The sequence below is a fragment of the Cibotium barometz genome, chromosome 13 (assembly GCF_041138505.1).
Source record: "Cibotium barometz isolate CiBa-2024 chromosome 13, ASM4113850v1, whole genome shotgun sequence".
In the NCBI taxonomy this organism is placed as follows: Eukaryota; Viridiplantae; Streptophyta; class Polypodiopsida; order Cyatheales; family Cibotiaceae; genus Cibotium; species Cibotium barometz.
In genome coordinates, this window is record NC_141058.1 from 6,157,805 (window position 1) to 6,181,319 (window position 23,515).

Genomic DNA, 23,515 nt, shown 5'->3' on the forward strand with positions numbered 1-23,515 from the left:
TGAAGTCCCCCAAGAGAATGATGTCACCATCCTTGGAGAACTCCCAAATGTCATCATCCAAAATAGAAAAGGGAGACTGCCCGCTAGGTGATGCATACACTGATGTACTAGGAGAAAAATAGCATATAGCAATGTAGAGATATCTGCTCGTCTATGCCCTCAGTCTAACCCACATGTACCTAGCCTACTCATCTCTGCGGACTATATGTATCAGTGGCTGTAGATCCTCTCTAAACAATATTGCCACTCCTCCTGAGCCTCGTCCTCTATGCTCTCAACAATGAGTCTCCTGTCTACAAGCTATATCCCATCGGTATCCACTAACATGTGGCATGGACTGTCCAGGAGCCTGATGCGTCTCACAGTAGAAGATGATGTCCTTCCCAGTGAAACTATCCTCAAAAGCCCCTACATCAAGGTGTAGAGATCCATTACAATTCCAAGTAGCAACTTTGAGTGTAGTCCCATAGGTCTTGCATCGTCATGAAGAGCGCCTCTCCATAATCACCACTCTACCATCTCTATAGAAGGTCACTTTCCCTTTCTCTCGGGCTGCCCTTATCTCGGGCATAACTTCTTTCATGTGGGCAAGTTGTGAGTGTTAGGTCATCTCCAAGAAATATTCCCGTCTTCTTGAGTGTAGGACGTCTCTTCTCAAGAAGTCCTTCTTCGCGTCCATGGAGGGGAAACGAATGATAAGTGCTCTCTCCTTAGAAGATTCGCCACTACCTTCTCTCTTCTTTCCCACTCTCCATGCCTTTGTGTGCGTGGCTTCAATGCCCATCATAGAGAAGAGCTCCTTGGTTTCCCCTTCCTCATCATCATCATGGTCTTTTAGACCGGACACTCGTACATGTAAGGCCCGGGTCTTCCTCCTTTGCTCCTCTTCAAGGGTCATGTTGATGATGGTGGGAGTGGGGATGGGTGGCGATTCTTTACCTTTCCCTTTCTTGGCGACCTCGATCCATTTCTCCGCCTCGTCCATCTTCTTTTGTGTCTTTGTGATCACCTCCACCCATGAAGATGTCTTCTCTTTATGTTGCTCCTCCTCCTCTCGAATGATCCTCATTTGTTCCTTGATGGTATTCAGCTCTTCAATAAAGGAGGGCTGAAATTTTCCATCCTCAAGCTTGCCTTTTGAAGTGGCTTCCAACTCCTTTTTGAGGGCTGAGATTTCAGCCGCTTGACTTTTAGCATGCAATTTGGCCTTCACTAGTTCCTCCTTTAAGGCTGAAATCTTAGCCTCTTGCTTGGATGTTCTCTCTTCGAGCTCTTGGATTTTGTCAAATCCCTTCTCAAGTTTGGAGAGGCGGTTTATGATTGCGGTAACGGAAGAGTCGACCATCTTCTTGTTTTCTTTGATAATTGTGCTGAGCTTGTCCTCCACCTTCACGAGCTCCTCTTTAACTCCGGTCTTGGCCATGACTTTTTGCAGAACTTCCCACAGCCACCAATGGACTGGAAATTAATCCATGACACCTGTGCGCAGCACAAAACAGCAGCAGCAGCAGCAGCAGCAGCAGCAGCAAGGAGGGGGGGTTCAAGCCATGTAGGGAAAAGAGAAAGAGAGAAGAGATTCAGTAGAGAGAGAGAGTTATGTTGCTGCTGCTTTGGGGGCCTGAGGAAGGGTGGGTGGAAAGAGCGAGGCAGAGGGACGGGCTAGCCCAGGCGGGAGAGAGGTGGGCGAACAACGAAGAGAGAGAGAGAGAGAGAGTAGGGCAGGGCAGGGCGGGGCGGCAGAAGCAAGGGGGGGCAGGGCAGCGCAAAAGCGAAGGGGGGGAGGGGAAGCGGGTGCGCGAGAGAGAGAGAGAGAGAGAGAGAGAGAGAGAGAGAGAGAGAGAGAGAGAGAGAGAGAGAGAGAGAGAGAGAGAGAGAGAGAGAGAGAGAGAGAGAGAGAGAGAGAGAATGAGTTTTTTTTTTAACAAGCTATTTTCTAAAGTTGCTCCTATGCAAGAAGTGTTCACTATTGCAATGACCTAACACATGCCAAAACTATAAATCTTGCAAAATAATCAATGCAAGTCAACTATCAATTATTTATATGTATAGAAGACTATATTAGCAATTAGTTATGTGACTACTATATAAGTACGACATTTTGTTGTACTTGATTGCAACGTACGGTTAATACATTCGGGTGCTCTCAACATCGAGATTGTGACCTAGCAAGCCTTAATTAGATTTGACACACTATTGATAGGCTACATGATACAATGGATTGTTATTGGATAATGATCCACACATGGAGTAAGTAGACTTTACTATTGGACACCCTATTCTAACATTGTGGCCAAATAGGGCCCAAGATAAGATTGGGGAGTAGCACTTTTGGCACCGTTATCACGGAAGCATTTCCTCTTTTGCATTGCTAGCTTAGCTTCATAGATGAGAAAAACTTGCCCATGGTTCTTGTGGGTATGGTGGTGAAGTGTTTGTGAAGAAGAAAGGGTTTGTTTCTTGCTTGTAAAAAGAACAAAATTTTCGCTTTATTTCCTTTTTGTGTTATTTTTGGTGCTGCATCAAAGGGTTGTGACTATGGGAAAGTGGGTTAGATTTCTTAGAGTAGGTTCAATTTCTCTCAACATTGCATTTATCTTCTTTTTTCTTTTTAATTCATTTTCAACTAAAAATCCATAAAACTTAGGCTTAATTCTTTTAATTAGTTGATAAATTAGGTGCACACATAACCACAATCTATCTCTTGAAACCCAAAAATCCACAAAAAAACTCAAAATTTTTTGAACATTGGATAACTTGTACAATAATCTGCAATTATACTTGTACGATAAACAATTGTAATTATATGTGATAAGGTTGTGGATAAGGTGATCTAAAAAATTATACAAGTTGAATTATACGTGTTAAATTGGTAGCTAAGGTCGAGGATAAGGTAATCTAAAATGTTCCAATCAAAAATATTATACAAGTTGAATTATAAATGTTAAATTGTAGTTATTAGCCGATCTATAATTGGTTTTTTCTACGTACAATTCTAGCATGTACAAGTTGAATTATAAATTGTAGTTGTAGCAGATTTAACCTCAATTAGAATTGCCTTATTTTCCACACAACGTACAAGAAATTTGATCAGCAATTTCAAGTTGATATCAGAGCCTAGGACTCCTAGCATACATTTAGCTTTGTAATAACTTCTCAATTAACACAATATCAATATAGTTAGTGCCTTTTGTGTCATCAATTGAGCAGTATTGGAGCAACCAATTTGTAGAAGAGATGTTTAATTAAGTCTTGATCCTCCTCCTCAATCGCCTAACCCTCTGTAGCCTAATGCTCTTTGGTCTAGGCTAGATAATCAAATTTTAAGTTGGTATCAAAGCTCAGGGTACTAAATTAGGCTTATATTTATGGTGAGTTATGTAATTGGCAAGTAATTTGATGCATTTAGTGTGGGATGCATTAGTGCCTACAAGTCAACCTTATTTTTCTTTTCATTATGGAGTTAAAAATTCCAATTTTGCTATTTCAAGTTGAAGCCTTGGAGATGAGAATATTTAAGCCTTAGGCAAAAGTTTAGTTGAGGCAAAGGAAATAGTGAACAATACATAGAACCTGCAAGTATAACAACTAAAAATAGTAAAAGTAAATTGAAGCACCCATTTCTTTGAGAGCATCCGTAGCACAAGAAGAATGCATTTTCTCCTTATTTGAAGGAGTAGAAGATTGTCGGAGTGGAGACCAAGATAGCAACACACACACACATGCAACAAGCAACGAGAGAGAGAGAGAAGCACAACTCTCAAAATAGATTGATGAGAATGAGTGATGTTGTTGGTCATAACCTCTATGGTCAAATGGGGATGCCTATGCTATCATTACTTATACATGTGATTGTGGATGATGCCATTATTTAATTCTATATGTGTGATGTATGTTTATCGAGGATATTTTATGTGTGAGATGTGTCTTTTGTTTATATCATTTTCCAAGATTAATGTGTTTAATCAGCTGTGTGTGATGCTAGTATGAAATAGTCAAGATTAATGTATTTAATCGGCTTTGTGCATTGACTAATATTATTTTATGTAGGCGACGATTGAATGGTGGATTATTTGTTAGTCGTGGTGGGTGGAACATTTGTTGGACACCACAATGAGATATCTTGCAAGACATGTGAACACCTATTATGGTTACATATTTTTGGCATTTATATTTTTGGAAGGCTAAGGCCTCAAACCTTTATACATACCAATTAGTATTTATACTTTTAGTAGGCCCAAGACTTGATAATTTTAGCTTGATGGTAAGAAAGATGCAAGGACGGTGTTGTCATTGACGTACCATCAAGGAGACTTTCCAAGAGCAAGAACATAAAAAAGGAAAGAAAATCAATCGTAAAGCTTTTACATTCCAAAATTTTGATGGTAACAAAGATGCAAAGATGGTGTTGTCATGGATTAGCCAGGTTGATGGTTATTTTCTTGGGGAAGAATTTTTCGAGAAGAATAGGGTTGTGTGCTACAAATCATTTGGTTGAAAGTGCATCATTATGGTGGAATGCAATCAAGTAAGGATGAGAGAGGCCAAAAACTTGGAAGGAATTCCAAAAGCTCATCAAAAGGAATTTCTTGCCTCCTTAGTACAAAGCTAGAGCTCGCCAACAATGGAACATGCTTCATCAAGTTGACAAAGAGATTGTGCAGTTATATATGGACAAGTTTTGGCAAATTCTCATCCAACTACAAGCCATTGAAAGAGTGGGATCAAAGGACCAAAAGCGGAGTTTTATTGCCGGATTGAATGCCGGATTGAAGACTACTCTCAGAGTGGAGATCAATATTGTTGAGATTTTGGGAGACCCAAGCTCTCCATGGTAATAATGCTAATCCACACTAATCACCTACTAATTACACATGATTAAAATGACCTAAGGTGGATGGTGTCTAATTATACACATGATGATGTGTATGTGCAATAGACTCAAATCAATTAGGTTCCAAGATAGATCAACTTGGACTCATAGAGAGACTTGAGATGTGCAAAGTACATGAGATGATTCATTGCTTGAAAAATGACTCCTTTTATAGGGTGGAGGTACAAATCTCATGGGACTTCCCTTGCATATGGGATAAATGTCTACTTGCCATATGGCATTTCTCACTCCATACCTCTTGTCTAGTGGACTTTGGCACCACAATTCTCAACACCCCCCCTTGGTGCCAAATCTTTGGGCTACTTCAAGGTGGTTGGGATGTGAGTCATACAAATAAGCTTTCACTCTTCCTAACTCCCTCTATGTGCTAGGGTTGCTTTGACCCAAGATACAAATGTGCAACTTTGGCACTAACCCCCCCTTGATGCCAACATGGCAAATCATAGGCAGGGGTGACAGGCTACTTTGGCCATTTCTCAGCATGAGTACATCGTCGGTCTCAGAGGCTGGTTTACAAAATCTTGAGCACTTTTTGTAGAGAGAAGGGGTGAAGCATACATGTTTTCCTTTTTCTTTAAAAGAGTGTTTCTGAAGCATCTCTATGGCTTTGGTGAAGTTGGCTTGATTCTTTTTCCCATAGCAGTTTTCTTCTAGGTGGCCAATTTTACCACAATGATCACATACAAGTTTAGGCTTGTCCTTGTTATACGACACTCATGGGGATAATATGACCAAGTTTTCCACAATGAAAACACCTTGGTAACTTTGTGCATGAGGTAGTTTGTTTGTTGTTCTTGAATCTTCCTCCTTTGGTGAAGAGTGCAGTTTCTCCTGAGTGTGAAGTGGGTGGCTTGTGTTTTGCTGCATACTCTAACAAAGAAGACTCTACTTCTGATAGAGTTTTTCCACATTTTGAAGTGTTGAAACAATGGTGTCATACGACTTTTTATCCACACTATTAAGCAATACAGTAATAGCTTCAGCTTCATCAATTTTCTTCTTAATTGCATGGAGTTGTTGTTTTACGGCCTTGAATTTGTTGATGTGTGAGGCCATGCTTTCATTGTTTGCTTGTCGAGCGCATGAGCAAGATGATTTTGGAGTGCTTTGATTCGGTGCCGAAGATCTTGTTCAGCTCCTCCCATGCTGCCTTTGCTTCTTTGCCTGCAATGTGATGAACCACTTCATCGCTCGCCAAGATTTTGAGCGATTATACCCAAGGCCTTGTGATTGTTTTGAGGATTCGTTGATGTAGAGGTTGCTTCTTCTTCACTGTCAGTGAGCTCCCAAAGACCCTTCTGCATAAGCATGTACATGGTCTTCATTTGCCATGTATAAAACCCATCACCATTGAATTTATTAATCTCTTGTTTCATGTTTTAGGGGTCTTATTGAGTACTACTCAGCAGTGTCTACCTCTTGATTACAAGTTGGGCAAGTGCAGCAATACAAGTAGGATTAATGCAAAGAGTTGGTGCAGAAATTTTCACTTCCCACTTTTGATTTTTGATTCCGGAGCTCTTGAGATAAGCCCTGATGCAATATGAGTGCTTTTGGTGTCAATACATGGTTAATGCAAGCTTTGCAAAAACTTGACAATGTTGAAAACCTCAACAGAAAAACTGGACAGTTTTGATATGCCTACATTGTAGAGAAGATCTAAGAAGATCCAACCGTTGGATCGACTTCATATAAAAATAAAAGTTGTTTGTTACCTCATGACCTACACGTTAACCGTTGGGATTTCCAAAATCATCCTTCAGATGCTATAGGGGTGCACTTTACTAAAGTCCAAATTTCAGGTAGTTTGCAGCAACTGCAGCCTCCTTGTTGGTATTTGGTTTTTTTGCTTGCTCCAACTCACCCAATGGACCAAATGGCATGAGATTTGGGCTGTGGGTAGCTCATAACATTGCTAAACTTAAACTAAGAGGAATTAGCCCAATTGTGAGTAGAGAGAAAGCATAAATCAAAAAACGTGGATAGCACCCTGTCGGTTTGCAACACAAAAATTGGGAGGTAGAGGATAAAATTGGCCAAACCCTTGGGTGTGTAGCTTAGCAATAGGTTGAGGAATGTGTGGCTAAGAGGGTTTAGGAAATGGTGCAAAGGATTGAGAGAATAGAGCATGTCAAATTTGGGCCACAAGCAGGAGAAATGGATAAGATGTGATTAGTGATATGATTAGTGCTAATTGGGATGTGGGAAGACTAATGAGAAGGTGCTAATTGAGATATGGGAAGACTAATGAGAAGATTAGTGCTAATTGAGATGTGGGAAGACTAATGAGAAGAGGGAAGATAGGTAGGAGAGCTATGGGGAGGCTCTGATACCATGTTGAGATTTTGGGAGACCCAAGCTCTCCATGGCAATGATGTTAATCCCACACTAATCACCTACTAATTACACATGATTAAAATGACCTAAGGTGGATGGTGTCTAATTATACACATGATGATGTGTATGTGCAATAGACTCAAATCAATTATGTTCCAAGATAGACTAGCTTGGACTCATAGAGAGACTTGAGATGTGCAAAGTGCATGAGATGATTCATTGCTTGAAAAGTGACCCCTTTTATAGGGTGGAGGTACAAGTCTCATGGGACTTCCCTTGCATATGGGATAAATGTCTACTTGCCATATGGCATTTCTCACTCCATATCTCTTGTCTAGTGCACTTTGGCACCACAATTCTCAACAAATATGTTTCAACCTCATTCTATATCCACGGCAATCTCTTTGGCTCACAATTGTGAGCCAAAGAATGGAGTTCCAAGGGACAACAAACTATCTCAAGATTCTCATGCTAAAAAAATTAAAAAGTTTGTTCCTTTCTGTAAGTTTGACAATCGCACCAATGATACTAAAGTCGTGGTTTCTAACAACAATAATCATGGTGCTAACAACAATAACAACAAAAAGGGTGATAGTGCAAAGAAGAAGCAAGATTCTGTACCTAGAAATATGACATGCTACAACTGTCAACAAAAAGGATATATCACACCCAATTGCCCAGAGAAGAGGATGCAACCAACTGCAGGAGCTAACATGATTAATGGTGAGGAAGATTCAAAGGATGATGACTTCTCTCTTGAGTACGAGGGTAATTTTGAACATGAGGATATTTTCAATGATCCAGCTATGCCTAATGATATTGTAAAGAAAGTTTCACCTCATATGCTTCTAAAAATTAAGGACAAGAAAGTAAATATATTGCATGATGATGGAAGTACGATTCTATTTACGAAAAGCTTGTGCATGCTCCTAGGTTGAATGATATACCTTCAAAGTATAAGATCAAGGCTGCTTTTCAAAAGGAACAAAGTATAATTGCACTAAGGAAGTGAAAGATGTGATTATAACCCCTATCGGGGGCCTTTAGCTCGTGCTGTGCATGGAACGAGGACGTGGACATGAGGCAGATATAGGTACACATGAGGAGGGTCATTCCCGTTGTTTAACAAAAGGTTCTTACATGCTTCTAGACTCATTTTCAAGGACACATCACATGAGCTATTCATTTTACAATTTTTTGAAGGTGTTCCAAAAGGAATTTGGAAAAACTTTGCATGAGAGAGTTGTAGTCCTTTTGGAGTACTACAACTTTGTCTCTCTGAGTTGCTCGTGATTTTATCGTTTAGACCCTCAAAAAGTATCCCGAATATGTTTCGCAGGCGTTTTTGCGTTGTTTTGGGCGATTGGTAGTGCTTAAAGGGTCGTTTTTTGAGTCGAATTTTGAGGCTGCTGGTCGGGGACCAAAACAAGCGATTTTGCCTTCAGACGGTGAAGACCAAATTCAAAGAGCTCAATGTCGGCTTTCCGATGAGCACTAGAGCGCATTCATCGGACTCACGGTTTAGAAGATACGAGCCTCCGAACATGGGTGTTTTCCAGAGTTGGAGGCAGACTTTACGAAATTTATTAAATTTTATTGTTTTTTTTTTGCGCATGAGGCCATAAGGCATGAAAGTGCAGAAATGGTTCACAGTGTGAGACACGTGTCTCATGTGTGTTTTTTTTTTTGGAGTCGAGGGAAATTCAAATTTCCTTGTTTGGGGGGATATTTTTTAAAATTTTAAAATGGGGAGAGATGGGCATTTTCCCAAAAAGGTAAGTGGGAATCAAAAAAGTCAACCTTTTTATGACGCCCCTTTACACCCTTCATAAATGACCCCCAAAATGGACAATTGGACAACTCATTGGCATCTCCTCATTCAATGCTCATTAGCCTTAATGAGTTATGTAAAAAAATATTTAGAAATTAATCAAAGATTAATCCTTCCACTAATCTTTTCCTCTTCTAGACCAATCAAGGGCTCGAATTAACCACTAATCACTAATTAATTCATACCATTGAGCATATCATTGGATAGAGCATGAAATTGCTAAGCTATGTGCATCAACTAATGTATAATTAGAGATTAATTAAACTCTTAATTAATATCTCCTCTTTATGCACAATTAAGCAGAGGAAAATTCATCTAATTGATGAAGAAATTGAGGTAATTAGATGTTTTGATGTAACTAGATGCTCTAATAACACTAAAAAACATTAATTTCGACTTCTTATATGATCAATTGGACCCCAAAAACACAATTTCTAAATGTTTTTCCTCTTGAATCGGATTAATTACTCTTAATTATAAAAACCAGTCAATTAAGAGAAATTAGTTGATTTCAAGGATTTTTTGATGGGTTTGAGAAAATTTTTAAATGATTAAGCTACTCCTAATGATTTCTAACACTTCAGTGCATAAAAATCAAACAAAAACACACAATTTAAGCAAAAATTAATGATTCTAGTTCGATGTTTAACTCTAAAGAGAGCTAAAAACCACTAAAAATTACATTCTATTGCATTGTTTGATGCAATGGATGCAAACTAAGACTAATACACTCTATGTGCAAGCCTTAGGAACATTAAAAACCACATTATCAACAATAAAAATATTAAATTTAGCTAAAAATCAAGCAAAAAGTATTGTTTACAAAACAAAAAAGAGAGCTATTTCTCACAAAATCACACACAAATCTCCATCAAATCCACATCTTTTTCATGGGAAACAACTAATCAAGACAATGGGCAACGGGTAATGCGTAGATTAGAGAAAAATGATGGAAAAAGCCAAGGGATAACTCCTCGGCAGTGGCGCCAAAAATGTTATGGCTCACCCTAACCCCCCTTGAAACATATCCAAGAAGAGATTACCTGGTGAACCACAACTGTCGTGAAGATCTTTCCAATGGCCGAGCTCGTAACCCTTGAGGTCTCCAAGCTCTAAAACTCCCTGAGAAGCAATTTCACCAGTTCCCATGAGTGTTGTCACACCACTACGTTGCACTATGGATACTCGTCCCTTCTCTCACGTCACTGCACTCACATACACTCACTAATATGCATTAGGGAGAGAGATTAGCAAGAGGAAGACTCTATTTCACAATGGGAGAGTATATTGTATTATGAGAGAAATTCACTTATATACATGGCCATAAGTGCTCACACTCTCTTAAACTGTGGTGGCCGGCTAGGCACTTTAGGTTCATAAGAGGCCTAATGCTATTACAATGACTACTCTCATAATATATCCATGAAGTACATCGCTTAGGAATTCATCCTGACTTACTACCACACGCTCTTGAAGTGGAAATCACCATAAGTATTCCGTCAAACCATTACGGGCGCTCGTCCAAGTTGTAGATTTGGACGCCATTGCTTCATATCTTGAATGTATGACCTTTTGGTGTATCTACCTTGAATCCTTGATATAAGATAATGGTATTAGCTCTTGTTAACCCTAGAAATGGGTTAACAACTCTCTAGGTCTACTAAGCATTTACATATGTCCTCAACTTGCCTGACCATGGACTAACACTGGATCCCCTACTAGAGGACTCTCCAGGTCCACTAAGCACATGTGAGATTGCTTCTCTGCATGTGGTGCAACATTAGTACTTCTTACATCTACATCTTCTGTTGCCTTTAGTGTTGGTGCATACTAGCTACTCATCTCATCAAAGACAACATCTTTGCTTACTTTCATCTCACGGGTGGTAGGGTTATAACATCTATAACCTTTTTGCTTCAAAGCACAACCAATGAAGATGTATTTATCTATCTTTGGATTCAACTTTGTTCTCATTTTGTTGGGAATATGCACATATGCCAAACCCTTTCAGGTTAGACACATTCGATTTTATGCCTGTAAACTTCTGTTTAGGTGTCATACCAACAACTACAGTGGAGAATCGTGTTCATAATGCACACAGCAGTTGCTACTGCTTCTGCCTAAAAATAATATGGCATATTCTTTTCAAACATTAAGACACGTGACACTTCTGCAATATGCCTATTTTTTCTTTTTACAACACCGTTCTATAGCGAAGTGAACTTGCATGTAAACTGTCTCTTGATTCCGTGATTTCTCAAGAAATCATTGAACTCATTGGAGAAATACTCTCCCCCACCATATGATCTCAAGCATTTTATTTGTATGCCTATTATGAATAAATGTGACATAATACCTGCAATATGCAATTGTTATAGTATTGGTCAGTACCCATATATTTGAATAAATGTGACATAATACCTGCAATATGCAATTGTTATAGTATTGGTCGGTACCCATATATTTGAATGTGTAACATCTAATGGTCTTGCATTGATAAGTTGTTCATGTGGGAAAGCATGTTTAGCTTGCTTACCAAGCTGGCATGCTTCATATACTTTATGCATACGATCAACTTTAACACTAGTCTTGTAATTGAGCCACAAAAGTGGCTATAGCCACAAAAGTGGCTCAGGGTCTTATTTAGGTTATCAATAGTAGGAATAGGTAACCATATTGAAACTTAGCAAGTAGCACATAGATGAGCTCTCCTAACAAAGTGTATCATATGGGAATTTTGTTTTACCAAAAAAGTGAAATTTTAAAACTAAGAATACTAAAAATAATAAAAAGACACAAAATTGGCTGAAATATTTAGCAGCACGCTCTAATTATAGGGTCAAAAAATATTATCAGCTTTGATTCTATCATCATTTTAAGTGAATACATACATTATGTACATGATACATTTTTCATGGGATTTTTGGCATGTGTAAAAATTATTTAATTGGGTTCTAATAAGATATACAAACATTTAGCGCTACTTGGGAGGTTCCACCTAGTTTATGACTATTGAAAAATAGTAGTTTTTGTGGCTCTATTTTTTTTCAACTTTGTATATGTATTAAGAAGAGTTTCCAAAAAGAGGACTTTGTTTGAAACTCAATAACTTTAAGAGATCTGAATTTAAAAAAAAAACTTTAAAAGCCACAAAAGTTACAAGACTAGTGTTAAACTTTGGAAAACCTACAACAATATTTTGGGCCTGTATAGACTTCAACCACTGTATATTCACATGAACAATGCACTTGTGGAATTTGTCAATATCTACAGTGATATTTGTTTCATGCGCAAACATGGCTGCCTTTACCTTACGGATGTTCACATCCAAAGTAAACATCCTGTCATTTTTGTTACCCTTTGCAAACAACCAAGCGACACTAATTTTTGAAGTCTTTCACGAAACATCCTTGAGGATTGAGTCTCACTTGCAGACATTGCTCAACCATCTATCCAACAGAAACTAGGTTCTTTGTAATATTTGTAACATGAAGTACATCTGCCAAGTACTTCATTTTGCCATCCTGCATAGATAATGACACTTTACCAACATGCGCAATGAGATGCGCAGTATCATCACCTGTTTCTACATAATCTGGTTTTTCCATTTTCAACATGTCTTTAAATCATTCACCATGACTGGTCATGCGGTTAGAGGTGCCAGAATCTACATACCATATATCTTTAGATCCTAACACATCTCCTGTTGTGGAACTGAGCATATGTTGCATCATAAAAATAGCTGGTCACTTTTGTCATCACCACCCTATTTACTCGACAATGCATAGTTGCCTTGCTACAACTTCCTACTTTTAATGTCATTCTCCTTTTTGAAGCTGTTCTTTACCATGTGCTTTGGTTTGCCAATAATAGCACTCTATGCTATTTGTACTACTCTGATTTCTTTGCCACAACCACCTTGGCCCCTTTGGCTCCCCCTACCTCTAGACTGGCCTCTTCCACCTGTGTATGATTTATACTGCGAATCAATGGATTGTTTTTGCCCATAATTCTGGTTTCTATTTTGGCCCTACCTTGGCCTCAACCATGACCTCTACCTTTGCCTCTGCCTAAATTAGAGTAGAAGGCTTTGTGAAGAAGTCCTCACCCATAGACTTTTCTTCTATGATTAGCATAGACACTACGTCTTGAAAGTTGGGAACATTCTCTCTGACTGCAATGGAGGTCTTGAATGGCTTGTACTCTTTACCAAGCCCATTTAGAAAGACACTCACTAAATCATCATCTTCCACATTGATACATTAATAGAACCAAGGGATACAATAATGCCTTCGACCTTTAAAGCATACTCATTGATAGATATGCTTTTCTTCTCTGTTTTGTATGTAGCTCTTGTTTTGGCTGGGTTTTCCTTACCTTTATGTTGGTCTAGAACATCACCAAGTTTTTCTGTGTAATTACTGGAGTGTTGGCATCCTGTATGTGTCCTATCATTGTGTTTGTGACACGGATCAAAAGCCAATACATGAATTTCCTTGCACCCTAGTTCTTGTCCTTGAATGTCTTTATATGTGCTGGAGTGGCATTCTCTTTAGATAACTCTAGAGGCTTCTCATTGTCTCCTTCGACATAGTCCCGAAATCCTTTACCCACCATCAAGAAATTGGTCATTCTGAACTTCCAAGCATGGAAGTTGTTCTTGTCTAACTTCTCACTAACAATATGATTGAGTCCGTCAGACATGTTTGCAAACAACAACCAAAAAGTAATTTAAGCTTTTGATAGATTTTGGAAGCACTCATTCTTTCATTTTGCCTAGATGCATGCGTAAATTAGTCTTAAAACAACAACATGGAAAATTGATGCAAGTGTCAAACAATGTCATATGAAATTGATGCAAGTGGAGTTGGCTAGTGGAAAATGTCTCACGACTTGCCATTGAGATAGGCATGAATCAATTCTCGTTAGGTGGGAGCTTGATTAAGTGCAAGTTCAAGGTTCAATCCTTACGATTGTATGATGGAATTTTGAGAATGGATTGGCTAACCAGTAGTAGCCAAGTGAGCCTACCAAATGGCTATTCCAAAAGCCCATTGAATTCAAGGAACATTTAAGATAAATTATCATACTAAGGGTTAATTTAGCCAATGTTTCATCGTGGAGAGTTCTTGTACTTTTTAGAAAAAGGATGGAACCCTTATACTATGCATACATTGTCGAGGTTTAAACTAACTTATCATCAAGAAAAAGTACCCAACCCCTAGGATAGATGAGCTTTTGAACCGCTTGCATGGTGCTCATGTATTTACAAAAATTGATTTAAGATCAAGATATTATCAGATTAGAATCAAGGAGCAAGGTGTACCAAAGATAACCTTTAACACTTGATATGACATTGTGAGTTCCCCATAGTGCCCTTTGGGTTAACCAATGCCCTAGAAACCTTCAGTTGATTAATGCAAGATATCTTCAGAGAACACCTAAACGACTTTGTCCTCATATTCTTTGATGATATTTTAGTCTATTTAAAGGATGCTACTAGTTATGAAGAACATGTGCGCAAGGTTCTAAGCATTCACTTTTCATTAACAAGAGTAAGTGTACATTTTTCATAGATCAGATTAAATAATTAGGCTTTATAGTGTCAAAAGATGGAATCTTAGTAGACACAACCAAAGTTCAAGCTATTGTAGACTAGCCAATACCAGCCATAGTGTTGTAAGTTAGAGGATTTACGGGTTTAACAGGTTGGTATAGAATCATTATACACAAGTATGCAAAAATAGCGTTCCCTTTGACTTCCCTCTTGGAGGAGGAACTCCCATTGAAATGGGCAACCATGTGCAAGAGTGCTTTTGACAAATTAAAATATGCTTTAATGACAAGCGTCGTTCTCATATTACTAGAGTTTGATAAAGCCATTTGAAGTAGTCAGACTGACACTAGTGGATTTGCAATTGGAGGAGTCCTAACTCAAGAAGGGAAACCAATTGGAGGAGTCCTCGCTCAATAAGGGAAACCAATTGCATATGAGTCTACAAATCTCAAACTCCTTGAGAGAAACTATGAAGTGCATGATCTTGAACAACTTGCGAGCGATTATGCATGTCCAGAAGATATGGAGACATTACTTGCTTGGACAAAGATTTACCTTAGTAAGATTTTGAAGTGGATCTTTACTCAAGATATCCTAAATATGCAACAAAGGAGATGGATGCAGACAATGAGTTTGATCTTGTCAGATGAAATATAGGTTAGGTAAGGATAATACAGTAGTAGCAGATGTGCTCAGTAGAAAGGCGTCATTGCTTACAGTCTCGATGATTTCTAGTCCCTTATTAGAGGAAATTAAATAAAAGATTAGATAAGATAGATATTTTATGCCCACCATCATTGCCTTACTTACTACATAGGAGACTAGGATGCCCTTAATCATGGAGGATCTATTATGTTGCTTCTTGGACATGTCCTAGATTAGAATGCCCTTAATGATGGAGGATCTATTATCCCGCCGCTTGGATGTGTCCCGGATTATAATTCCTTTCCATAAATTTTGTAGATCTTCAACCAATGGTGCTAGAAACATGTCCATGTTTTTCACTTTATACTTTCTTGGAACGAGTAGAGCTAATAAGAGATGCCCCTTATTGATTGTTAACCATGGGGGGAGGTTATAGTTAACTAGTACTACGGGTCGCATGCTACTCCACGTGGTGGAACGCAAGCCAAATAGGTTCACACCATCCATTTGCAAGACCTAGGCGAAGGTGTGGTGAGGATCTTGTATAAATTCATGTTAAAGCTCCTTGATATGCTTCCATGCTATAGAATCTGCAGGAGTGCGCAAGACACTATCTAAGGATCGATGGTGGAATGCCATGTCATAAGTTGGGCAATGGACTTAGACTTGAACATGTGTTGAATCCTTGGGACAACTAGGAAGTGCCTTAATATCTTGGTTGGGATGGTTGTGCCCATTGGTCTTGTTGATACCATAATTTGGATAATTTGTGAGGTCACTAAACCTTACGTCAAAAAAGTACACAATCATTTGGCATACACGTATGCAATTATAATCCATGTCTCTATAAGTACAAGTATTTTCTTGGCATCATAAATTCTCCAATGTGGTGCCATTGTTTGTTATCAAAACACTCTAAATATCTAGGTGGATATTGAGTACGATGGAATGCTGACAAAATTTTGATTTTGGAAAAGAAATTAGCTTTGCACATATTTGGACAAGGGCCATGAGTTTATGTAGGTAGAGTTTCTGACCCCAAAAAACAGAAGATCATGCAAAGCCAAAATATCTCTATCCAGTGAAGAGATCTCCTAGGTCTGAGGAGTGATGTTTCCATTTTATGATTCTGTAATAAGGCTACCAGGGGATTTTGAAGTAGTGACCCATATTTTTTTATATCTTTGTCTTAATTCCCTCCACTTAAGACATTTTAATGCTCCATTTGATCTATGCTAAGCTTGTTGTCTTCTTTGTTTTTGAATAAGTTGTATTGCATTTTTCTCCCTTACCACTTGAAGTTTTTTTCAAGAGCTTGAATCCTTTCTGTATCATCTTTCATTTTTTGAAGACTCCGTTCTAATTTTTGTTTCATGATGTCAATGAGCAAGATGATTTTCTACTTTGAGAACATCATATTTCTTGTATTACCATGAAAACCATATCATAAATTAAAATTTCCATACAAGGGCAATAGAGTTAATCCGTAAGTAAATCAGCTCCTAATAGCACATACATGAAAGAAGAAATAACACAATGAAGAAGAGAGTTGAAGATCTCTTCAATGATAGCACCATCGTCTAAGTAGGCACAACCACAAGAGCCAATCAGCTTGAAGGTCTAGCATGAAGCAGAAAAAGTTGGTCCTTCTTTTATTCCAAAAGATACCAGTACAAAAAACATGATGGATGTGCTGATGAAGCTACAAATACAACAAAAGATCTAAAAAGGATGCAATTGTGTCTAGCTTCCTTTTGTGCTCAAGAGTGTGTAACTTGAGAATGTGTACAATAGCGTTGTTGATGTCTTGTGACATTTAAAGCATCATTCTTACCTTTTAGGTATATGTTATTGAAAAATTCATAAAAGTGAGTGAAATGCATATAAAATAAGCGATAAATAAGAAACTTCCATTACAGCTGTCTTTCCCTTTTGGTCTAGGACCCTTCTCTCTCTAGAATGAAATGGCCCAAAAATGACCTCCGAAACCCCCTAATGCTATCAGAATTTCCCTCCACTGTAAGAGTCTTGGGCGTAGGTTTGGATCATAATCCAATTGGGGTGAAGCCTTGCTGAATCTGCCCAACATGTGGAACCACTCAATCCGAGCCTTGGAGTAGGTGCACTCTAGAGTCCATCTATCACAGTGAAGGTACTTGTAGGAGGGGGGAGGGGTACTGCCACATCGAAACACAAATGAGTAAGCATGTCCAAGAGGTATCACCACCAAGCTAGGTGCCACCCAACTCCATCTGCACTGCCAACAATGGCAAAAAATGGCCATTGTTGGCCAACAATGGCCAAAAATGAGTAAACATGTTGATAATCCGTAGGTCCTCTTCCTGCACCACAGGTTTTGCAGATGGTGAGATAGCTCTACTGCCTGCACCACAGGTCCTCCTGCAGATGGTGAGATAGCTCTACCGCCTGCCCATGCATGATAGTAGACACAGACTTCGTTCTCCATACTATCCCAGGGGGAAAGAGAAGGTCATCATGTCACTCTCTGAGGGTGTGGAAGGCCTAGAGTGATGTAGAACCATGGAAATGTAGGTGGGAGTCAGTATTTTCAAAAAATATTAGCTTCTACAAACGGGAAGGCATCGAAAAAAATTGTAATCCATGGGCTACCCCAAGACTTGGGGAGCGAGTTTTTTTTTGGGGGGCACATGACAGTGGGTTCATCATTGTCCAAGGGCTACTGAGATAAATGCTCAAAACGGTTCACTGACATAACCATATCCTCTTGGGGTGGCTTGCTAGGCTAACATGCTTGATGGCACCACCCTGCTTTAAAGGCCTAGCGGTGGTTTCACCTTGGACTGACAACTTGCCACTCGCCTACCCCTAGGATCCCCGGGGGCTAGGTTCGGATGCTCTGAATCCTAAGGGCTTGATCCCCCCCACAACGAGTAGCCGTGCTAGGAGTGGGGAGGGACTGTTGGGGGCGCCTACCTGGACTGAAGAGGAGGAGGAGGCAAGCTCTAGCAACATGTCCCATCTGATAGCAAATGAAGCATTGCCCAGGGAGGCCAGAGTACTCAACTCTCTGCATAATAGGATCTCCTCGCTCGTAGGCGTGGAAGAGAAATGACATGAGGAACAGACTCTGAAGAGGCGATGCAAATGCAAAGGGAGGGAGTCCCTACCGTTTGAGGTAGAACCGAAACGACAGTGGGGGAAAATTCCATCACTCTCTAGATAACTCTACCAATCACTCGGAGTAGGGGAAGGTATTCTTTCCAGAGGTCAGGAAAGCAAACTTGTAATTGGGAAGCCCCAGACACTTGCTAGGGGGTCAGATGGTGGGTTGAAGTTGCCGCCTCGCAAAGAAGGCCTGCGCCAGTTCTAGTGCGACAGGGCTCAACCGCTTGACTCGATCTGATGCCCCAAGTTAATGAAACTCGAGCTGGTAGAATCCACTCTCAAGAGAATAAATATCAGTAATCTTTCTTGACTCGCCGATGAGGCCATCCTGCAGGAGATCCTAGAGATGTTCAGCTACCCACAATCTTGCAAACCAAGGTGGAGGCCTATATAGAGGTGGAGACTGCTTTGTAAAGAGATGGGGGCAAGGACAGGTGGCCTCAGTCTGGGTTGTTCTACCATGGAGTCGTTAGGGGGCAACAAGGACCAAAGGCGGCTTGAACCAAGCCACAAGAAGAGACAAAACTGGCAACTTAATCGCCCTTCCACCTCAATCTACAAACGTCCTTCGCAAAAAGAGTTGCGGGTGCTTCAAACAATTAGATGTCCACAAATGGCGGATGCAAACACAATCCCTTAATCTCAGGTTTTTGATTAGTCATGCTTAGCACTATTTAATTTTTTATTATCATAGTCCAATCCATAAGGATCATGGATTTTGATACGAAATACTGCTTGGTTTTGTAAGTTGGTGTTTCAGCATATCACCGTGTTTGCTTTTGTTTAGCTCCCACAAAAAAACACACACAAAAAAAGAGTCGCGTTGATCTTCCTTATTGGATTTGGGCTCCCCTACGTCTGTGCATGCGCATGAAAAGATGCATGCTCTTCCATCGATCATTTGCAAAGCTCTATTATGATTCGCACACTCTTGTAAGAACATCATGGCAATATCATGGAAACAATCCCTTTAGAGGAAAAGAAAAATAAAGACAATGCAAGAGCTTGTTCTGGCTTCAAAACTCTAATTCATCAGGTTGACTAAAGGGTGTGCATTTATTCACTTGTTCAACTGTCTTCAGGTTCTGCTAAGGTTAGTGGACACCTTAAAGAGATTGCTAGGTGCATTTGACCACAGAATAAGGAGACATCTTTTTTTGTTTAATGGTCTGGTGTGCTCTCTCCCTCTCTCACACATCATGCCTTTGTTTCCTTTTCTCTCAGCTTTTCCACTCTTTTCCTTTCATCACCCATTGGATATAAGCCGCTGAACACCACCCACATAATCTCCTCCTTTCCAAATAAAGTAAAAAGTTACTACATAAATGCCTTTTTTCTGGTTTGGGGAGGAGGGACCTTCACTTGGCCCTTTTATCCTAACCCCTCTCTTGCATTTACCATTGTCTCATACACATGAAAAAATGGCAACATGAAAGAGCCTCTAGTCTATTCTCCCTTAGCCATACAGTAAGGGTATTTATAGACTACGGACCTATCCACGAAAAAGGTTGAGAGCTGTGGGGCAATCACTTTTTTATTGCTGGGTGACATTACCCTTTACAGACCGCGGGCATGCCCACGAAAAAAGAGTCTTGCAACTAAGAGCTGTGGGCAAACTATTCCGGTCGGAATTGGCACGATGGTTGTTGGGCTCCAGTGAACAAACACATCAGCGTTGAGGGTGCATGGGTGTGGTCACAATCTATAAAGAAATGTTAGATGAGCAGGAGGTGATTGTGGTGATTTGATTGGTTGGGCAAAACTTTCTTGTGGGCTTCCACCCAAGTGTGTAAACACCCTAAGTTTGATAAAAGTTGTTTGTAGCCATATGAAAGGAATATATTGACAAGAACACTCTGTAACAGTTTGGGCATGAAAGTAGGTTACCACTTCCAACATAATCAAACCAAGAATCCCAAGCTATGATCTATATTATAGTGAAGGATGTGTTGGGAGGTGGCTCAACAGATTTAGAGCCACCTCTATGTTGAACCCAAGTCTTAAAGGCACGACTTGTTTACGGAATGAATCTACATCATGAAAGAATTCCAATCAGGCACATTATCTACATATTATCATTGGTCAATCTAAATACACTTTACTAAGTTATATAACAAGAAAATCATTTAACGAAAAGTGACAACCTCAAAGTAAGTGACTTTTGAAGAAATTAAGTTATTGCTTACAACAAGCAATGGAAGCTCTCGTGTCAAACCCAACAAAAAAATCCTTTCACGTAGTTCACGGTTCAAATTGAGAAATACCAGATATAATTTTACCCAACTTTGAATTAAAGATTCAAAATTTAGTTAATTGGCCCTTTTTTTCACTGGTTTAAAAAAAAGTTTATTTTTGACATTGGGAAGCTTCTTGTTGATGAAGGGTGTCACGTGGGGCAGCAAAGATGCTTGTTGTAGAGGGGGTGCGTGACACGTGTGTGTGTGAAAGAGTGAATGAGAGATGTCCCGCCCACACGTGGGACAAATTTTGTAAGTTTTTATTACACTTTGGAAGGGGGTGGGGCGATCAGATGGACTGGGCCCAGTTGGCCTCGCTGCCCACTCTGGGCATGGTGTCCTTATCCTTGTGGGTCATGTCCACCTTGAAGGTGGCACCTAACGCCTGGCCTTGGCTGTCCACTCGGGGAACAGGCTTGAGCTTTTGCAGTGGATGCTCGTAGCTTCGGAGGCCCATGTGGCTGGAGAAGTAGCAACCTGCAGCCCAACCCCCCCCCCCCCCCCCCCCCCGCCAAAAAGAAAAAAAAAATAAAGGCTGGGTTAGAAGAACATCAGAAAGCATGGCCATTGCCAATATATTTCTGCTTAAGCAGAACACATATACCTGGGGGAAAAGGTGCAAAGGATTTCCCACAGCCGGACTTGAGAAGCTCGGGAGCGTCAGAGAAAGCAAGGGAGCCATCTGCAGCGGTGCCCCAGTACAGGGGGACTCTGCCCTCACAATCCTGCATGAGGAAAGCTCCGAGCTTTATAAGCAGGCCAATTAACATGGCTAGGAGCTCGATCATGCCTGATTTTTGTTACCTGTGCCACGAAGACGTTGCGGTTGCTGGTGTCGTAGAGGACGAAGACGAAGTGTCCGGCGAGGGCGCCCACGACCTTGTCCGCGGGGAAGGGCCCCCTGTCCCGCAGGGTCTTGTAGGCCTGAATGACCAGCATCACCTCCGTCACGTTCTTGGCCAGCCCATACTCCTGCCGCAGCGCCGTCAGGTTCTCCAGGTTGCCCTGAAACACGCAGAACACGCCCTCCACCGCCGCAAAGGACCTAAATTTTGCAAACACACGCCCAAATTCAATGCCCAAGCGGCGGCAAATGATGGCCCCTTCCGACGATCGCCCACATTTCTCACCTCGGCCTCAGCAGAGCCTGCTTGTGATGGGTGTACGCCATCCCGCCCGCATCGCTCAGTGTGACTTGGACTGCATTGGGCACCTCGGACACGAAGGACTCCAGGATCTGGGCGCCCGACTTCCTGCTATCCGCCGACGCCTGGGCGCTGGGGCTGCAAAGCTCCTGTGGGCCGTTTGCCACAGAGCTTCTGAACACGGCCAACATCTTCTTGGAAGGAAGAGAGAGCAGGGCAGAGATGGAGACCTGACACAATACATCAAAATGGTTGATTATGGTGCTAACACGTCAAGATCTACTGGTTTTTCCTTCTTCTGTGTACAAACAGAATGATTAATTGGTCCCTACACACAAGAGAATATAAAAGCAAGATCTAGATACAGGCTTTTCGTTAGAGATCCGACTCACCTGAGATCGAGCAATAGCACAGACCGGCCTGCTAAGGAAAGAGAGGATGCGAGGGCAGAACGTAGAAGCAAGAAATGTTGCCGTGTTGAGAGCGAGGCAGATGACGAGGCGTTATATAGCCTTTCTTGTGGATGATTCATGAACTGGTTGAATTGTGGATTGGGATGCTGATCTGGCTGCTCCCTAACACGACTCCAAATTGTGCCTTCCAAGTTGCGACCAGGCCATCCCGTATGATAATTTCGGCTTTCCCCATCTAAAGAGCGGTGCACTGCTGGCTGAAATTGAGAAATCTCGGTCTAAAATCGAGGTTGCTTTTAATTTTAAGGAATAAAATTTGTACATTTTACTTATAAATCCAGGCATTTGTATGATTTCAAGTCTAAATCTCGGTTAAGCCTAAGCATTCCCTTTAATTTTAAGGGTTGAAAAAAACATTTTTTTCGAACACTGGAGCAGTAGCTTTAACTCACACAACTTGGGTGGACTTCTCACAATAGGAAATCGAACTCTGTAGGCTTGGGAAATTATCTAAAGCCACGTAGATGATATTACCTCTACTTCCTCTTCCTATGTGAACCTATTTTATTGACGTTTTCTAAAAATTGTGGTCAATTAACAAGTTATACACCATTATGCTAATTACATTACTTTATATGGGGCTACTAAAGAAAATTATGCATCTTGCATCTTCCTACTCATGCTCTAGCCAGAATTGCTCTTCTTCTTCCCAAATGCCTACATCAGGAAGAGGTATGGACTAGAATGTTTAAGGAATTGGTGGAAGACTCACATGTTCTTCAAAAAGGCAGATGGTTTGGACATAATTGGAGAAACAAGTTTCTTTCCTTTGCTCCCCTCAAAATCACAAATTCCCCTTTTGCAACCTTTTATGTGGAAAATGGAAGGAAGTGTTGAATCTGATGTGTTGGGATGGCTGCCCTAGAGCTACAGGCAACTCATGTTATGGAAATATAAATTGTAGAATTATTTGATAGTTTATGTGGTATTTATGGTAAGCTCATTTGCCGCACGGTCCTGACTGGCTACGCACGAGAGCGTGGAGCAGGGTGTGAGGTGGGATTTTTATCCGAAGAGACTTGGTGCCTTGAGGGTATGCTAGCCCACCCCGAATAGTATGCATCTATATGGGGAGGAGGTGCAAGGAGAGGCAAAGCACGGACCCATGGTAGGCACCCTAGGAACGCACTCACGCACTGGGTAGGCACGCTAAGCCTTCTCGGGTGTGCCGGTGAGGTTCCGTGGGTGCCGGGGGTTGCCCTCCCCGCCTTGACGGTGATCGGATCGAAAACGGTGACGGGACCGAAAACGA

General features: G+C 40.6%; 1 protein-coding gene across 2 annotated transcripts; it reads right to left on the minus strand.

The window, feature by feature from the left end:
• Window positions 1–20,712: 20,712 nt before the first annotated feature.
• Window positions 20,713–22,321, minus strand: LOC147632310 (stem-specific protein TSJT1-like). 2 transcript variants are annotated; one of them, XM_086807133.1, is made up of 5 exons: window positions 22,183–22,321; window positions 21,776–22,020; window positions 21,450–21,690; window positions 21,250–21,370; window positions 20,713–21,122 (listed from the first exon to the last, which is right to left on the minus strand). In XM_086807133.1, the coding sequence occupies exons 2-5, from the start codon at window positions 21,979–21,981 to the stop codon at window positions 20,935–20,937; spliced, it is 756 nt and encodes a 251-aa protein (XP_086663259.1). In that variant the 5' UTR covers window positions 21,982–22,020; window positions 22,183–22,321; the 3' UTR covers window positions 20,713–20,934. The 2 variants fall into 2 exon arrangements, with proteins under 2 accessions (XP_086663259.1, XP_086663258.1); XM_086807132.1 differs by having other exon boundaries at window positions 21,250–21,391.
• Between the last annotated feature and the right edge of the window lie 1,194 nt (window positions 22,322–23,515).

What these genes read in the sequence shown, in the direction of transcription:
- LOC147632310 (XM_086807132.1), bottom strand. Translation starts at nt 21,981, where the DNA reads ATGTTGGCCGTGTTCAGAAGCTCTGTGGCAAACGGCCCACAGGAGCTT. An exon ending in GCAACGTCTTCGTGGCACAG is followed by an intron (nt 21,392 to 21,449) that starts GTAACAAAAATC and finishes CTGCTTATAAAG; the next exon opens with CTCGGAGCTTTCCTCATGCA. An exon ending in CTTTGCACCTTTTCCCCCAG is followed by an intron (nt 21,123 to 21,249) that starts GTATATGTGTTC and finishes GTTGGGCTGCAG; the next exon opens with GTTGCTACTTCTCCAGCCAC.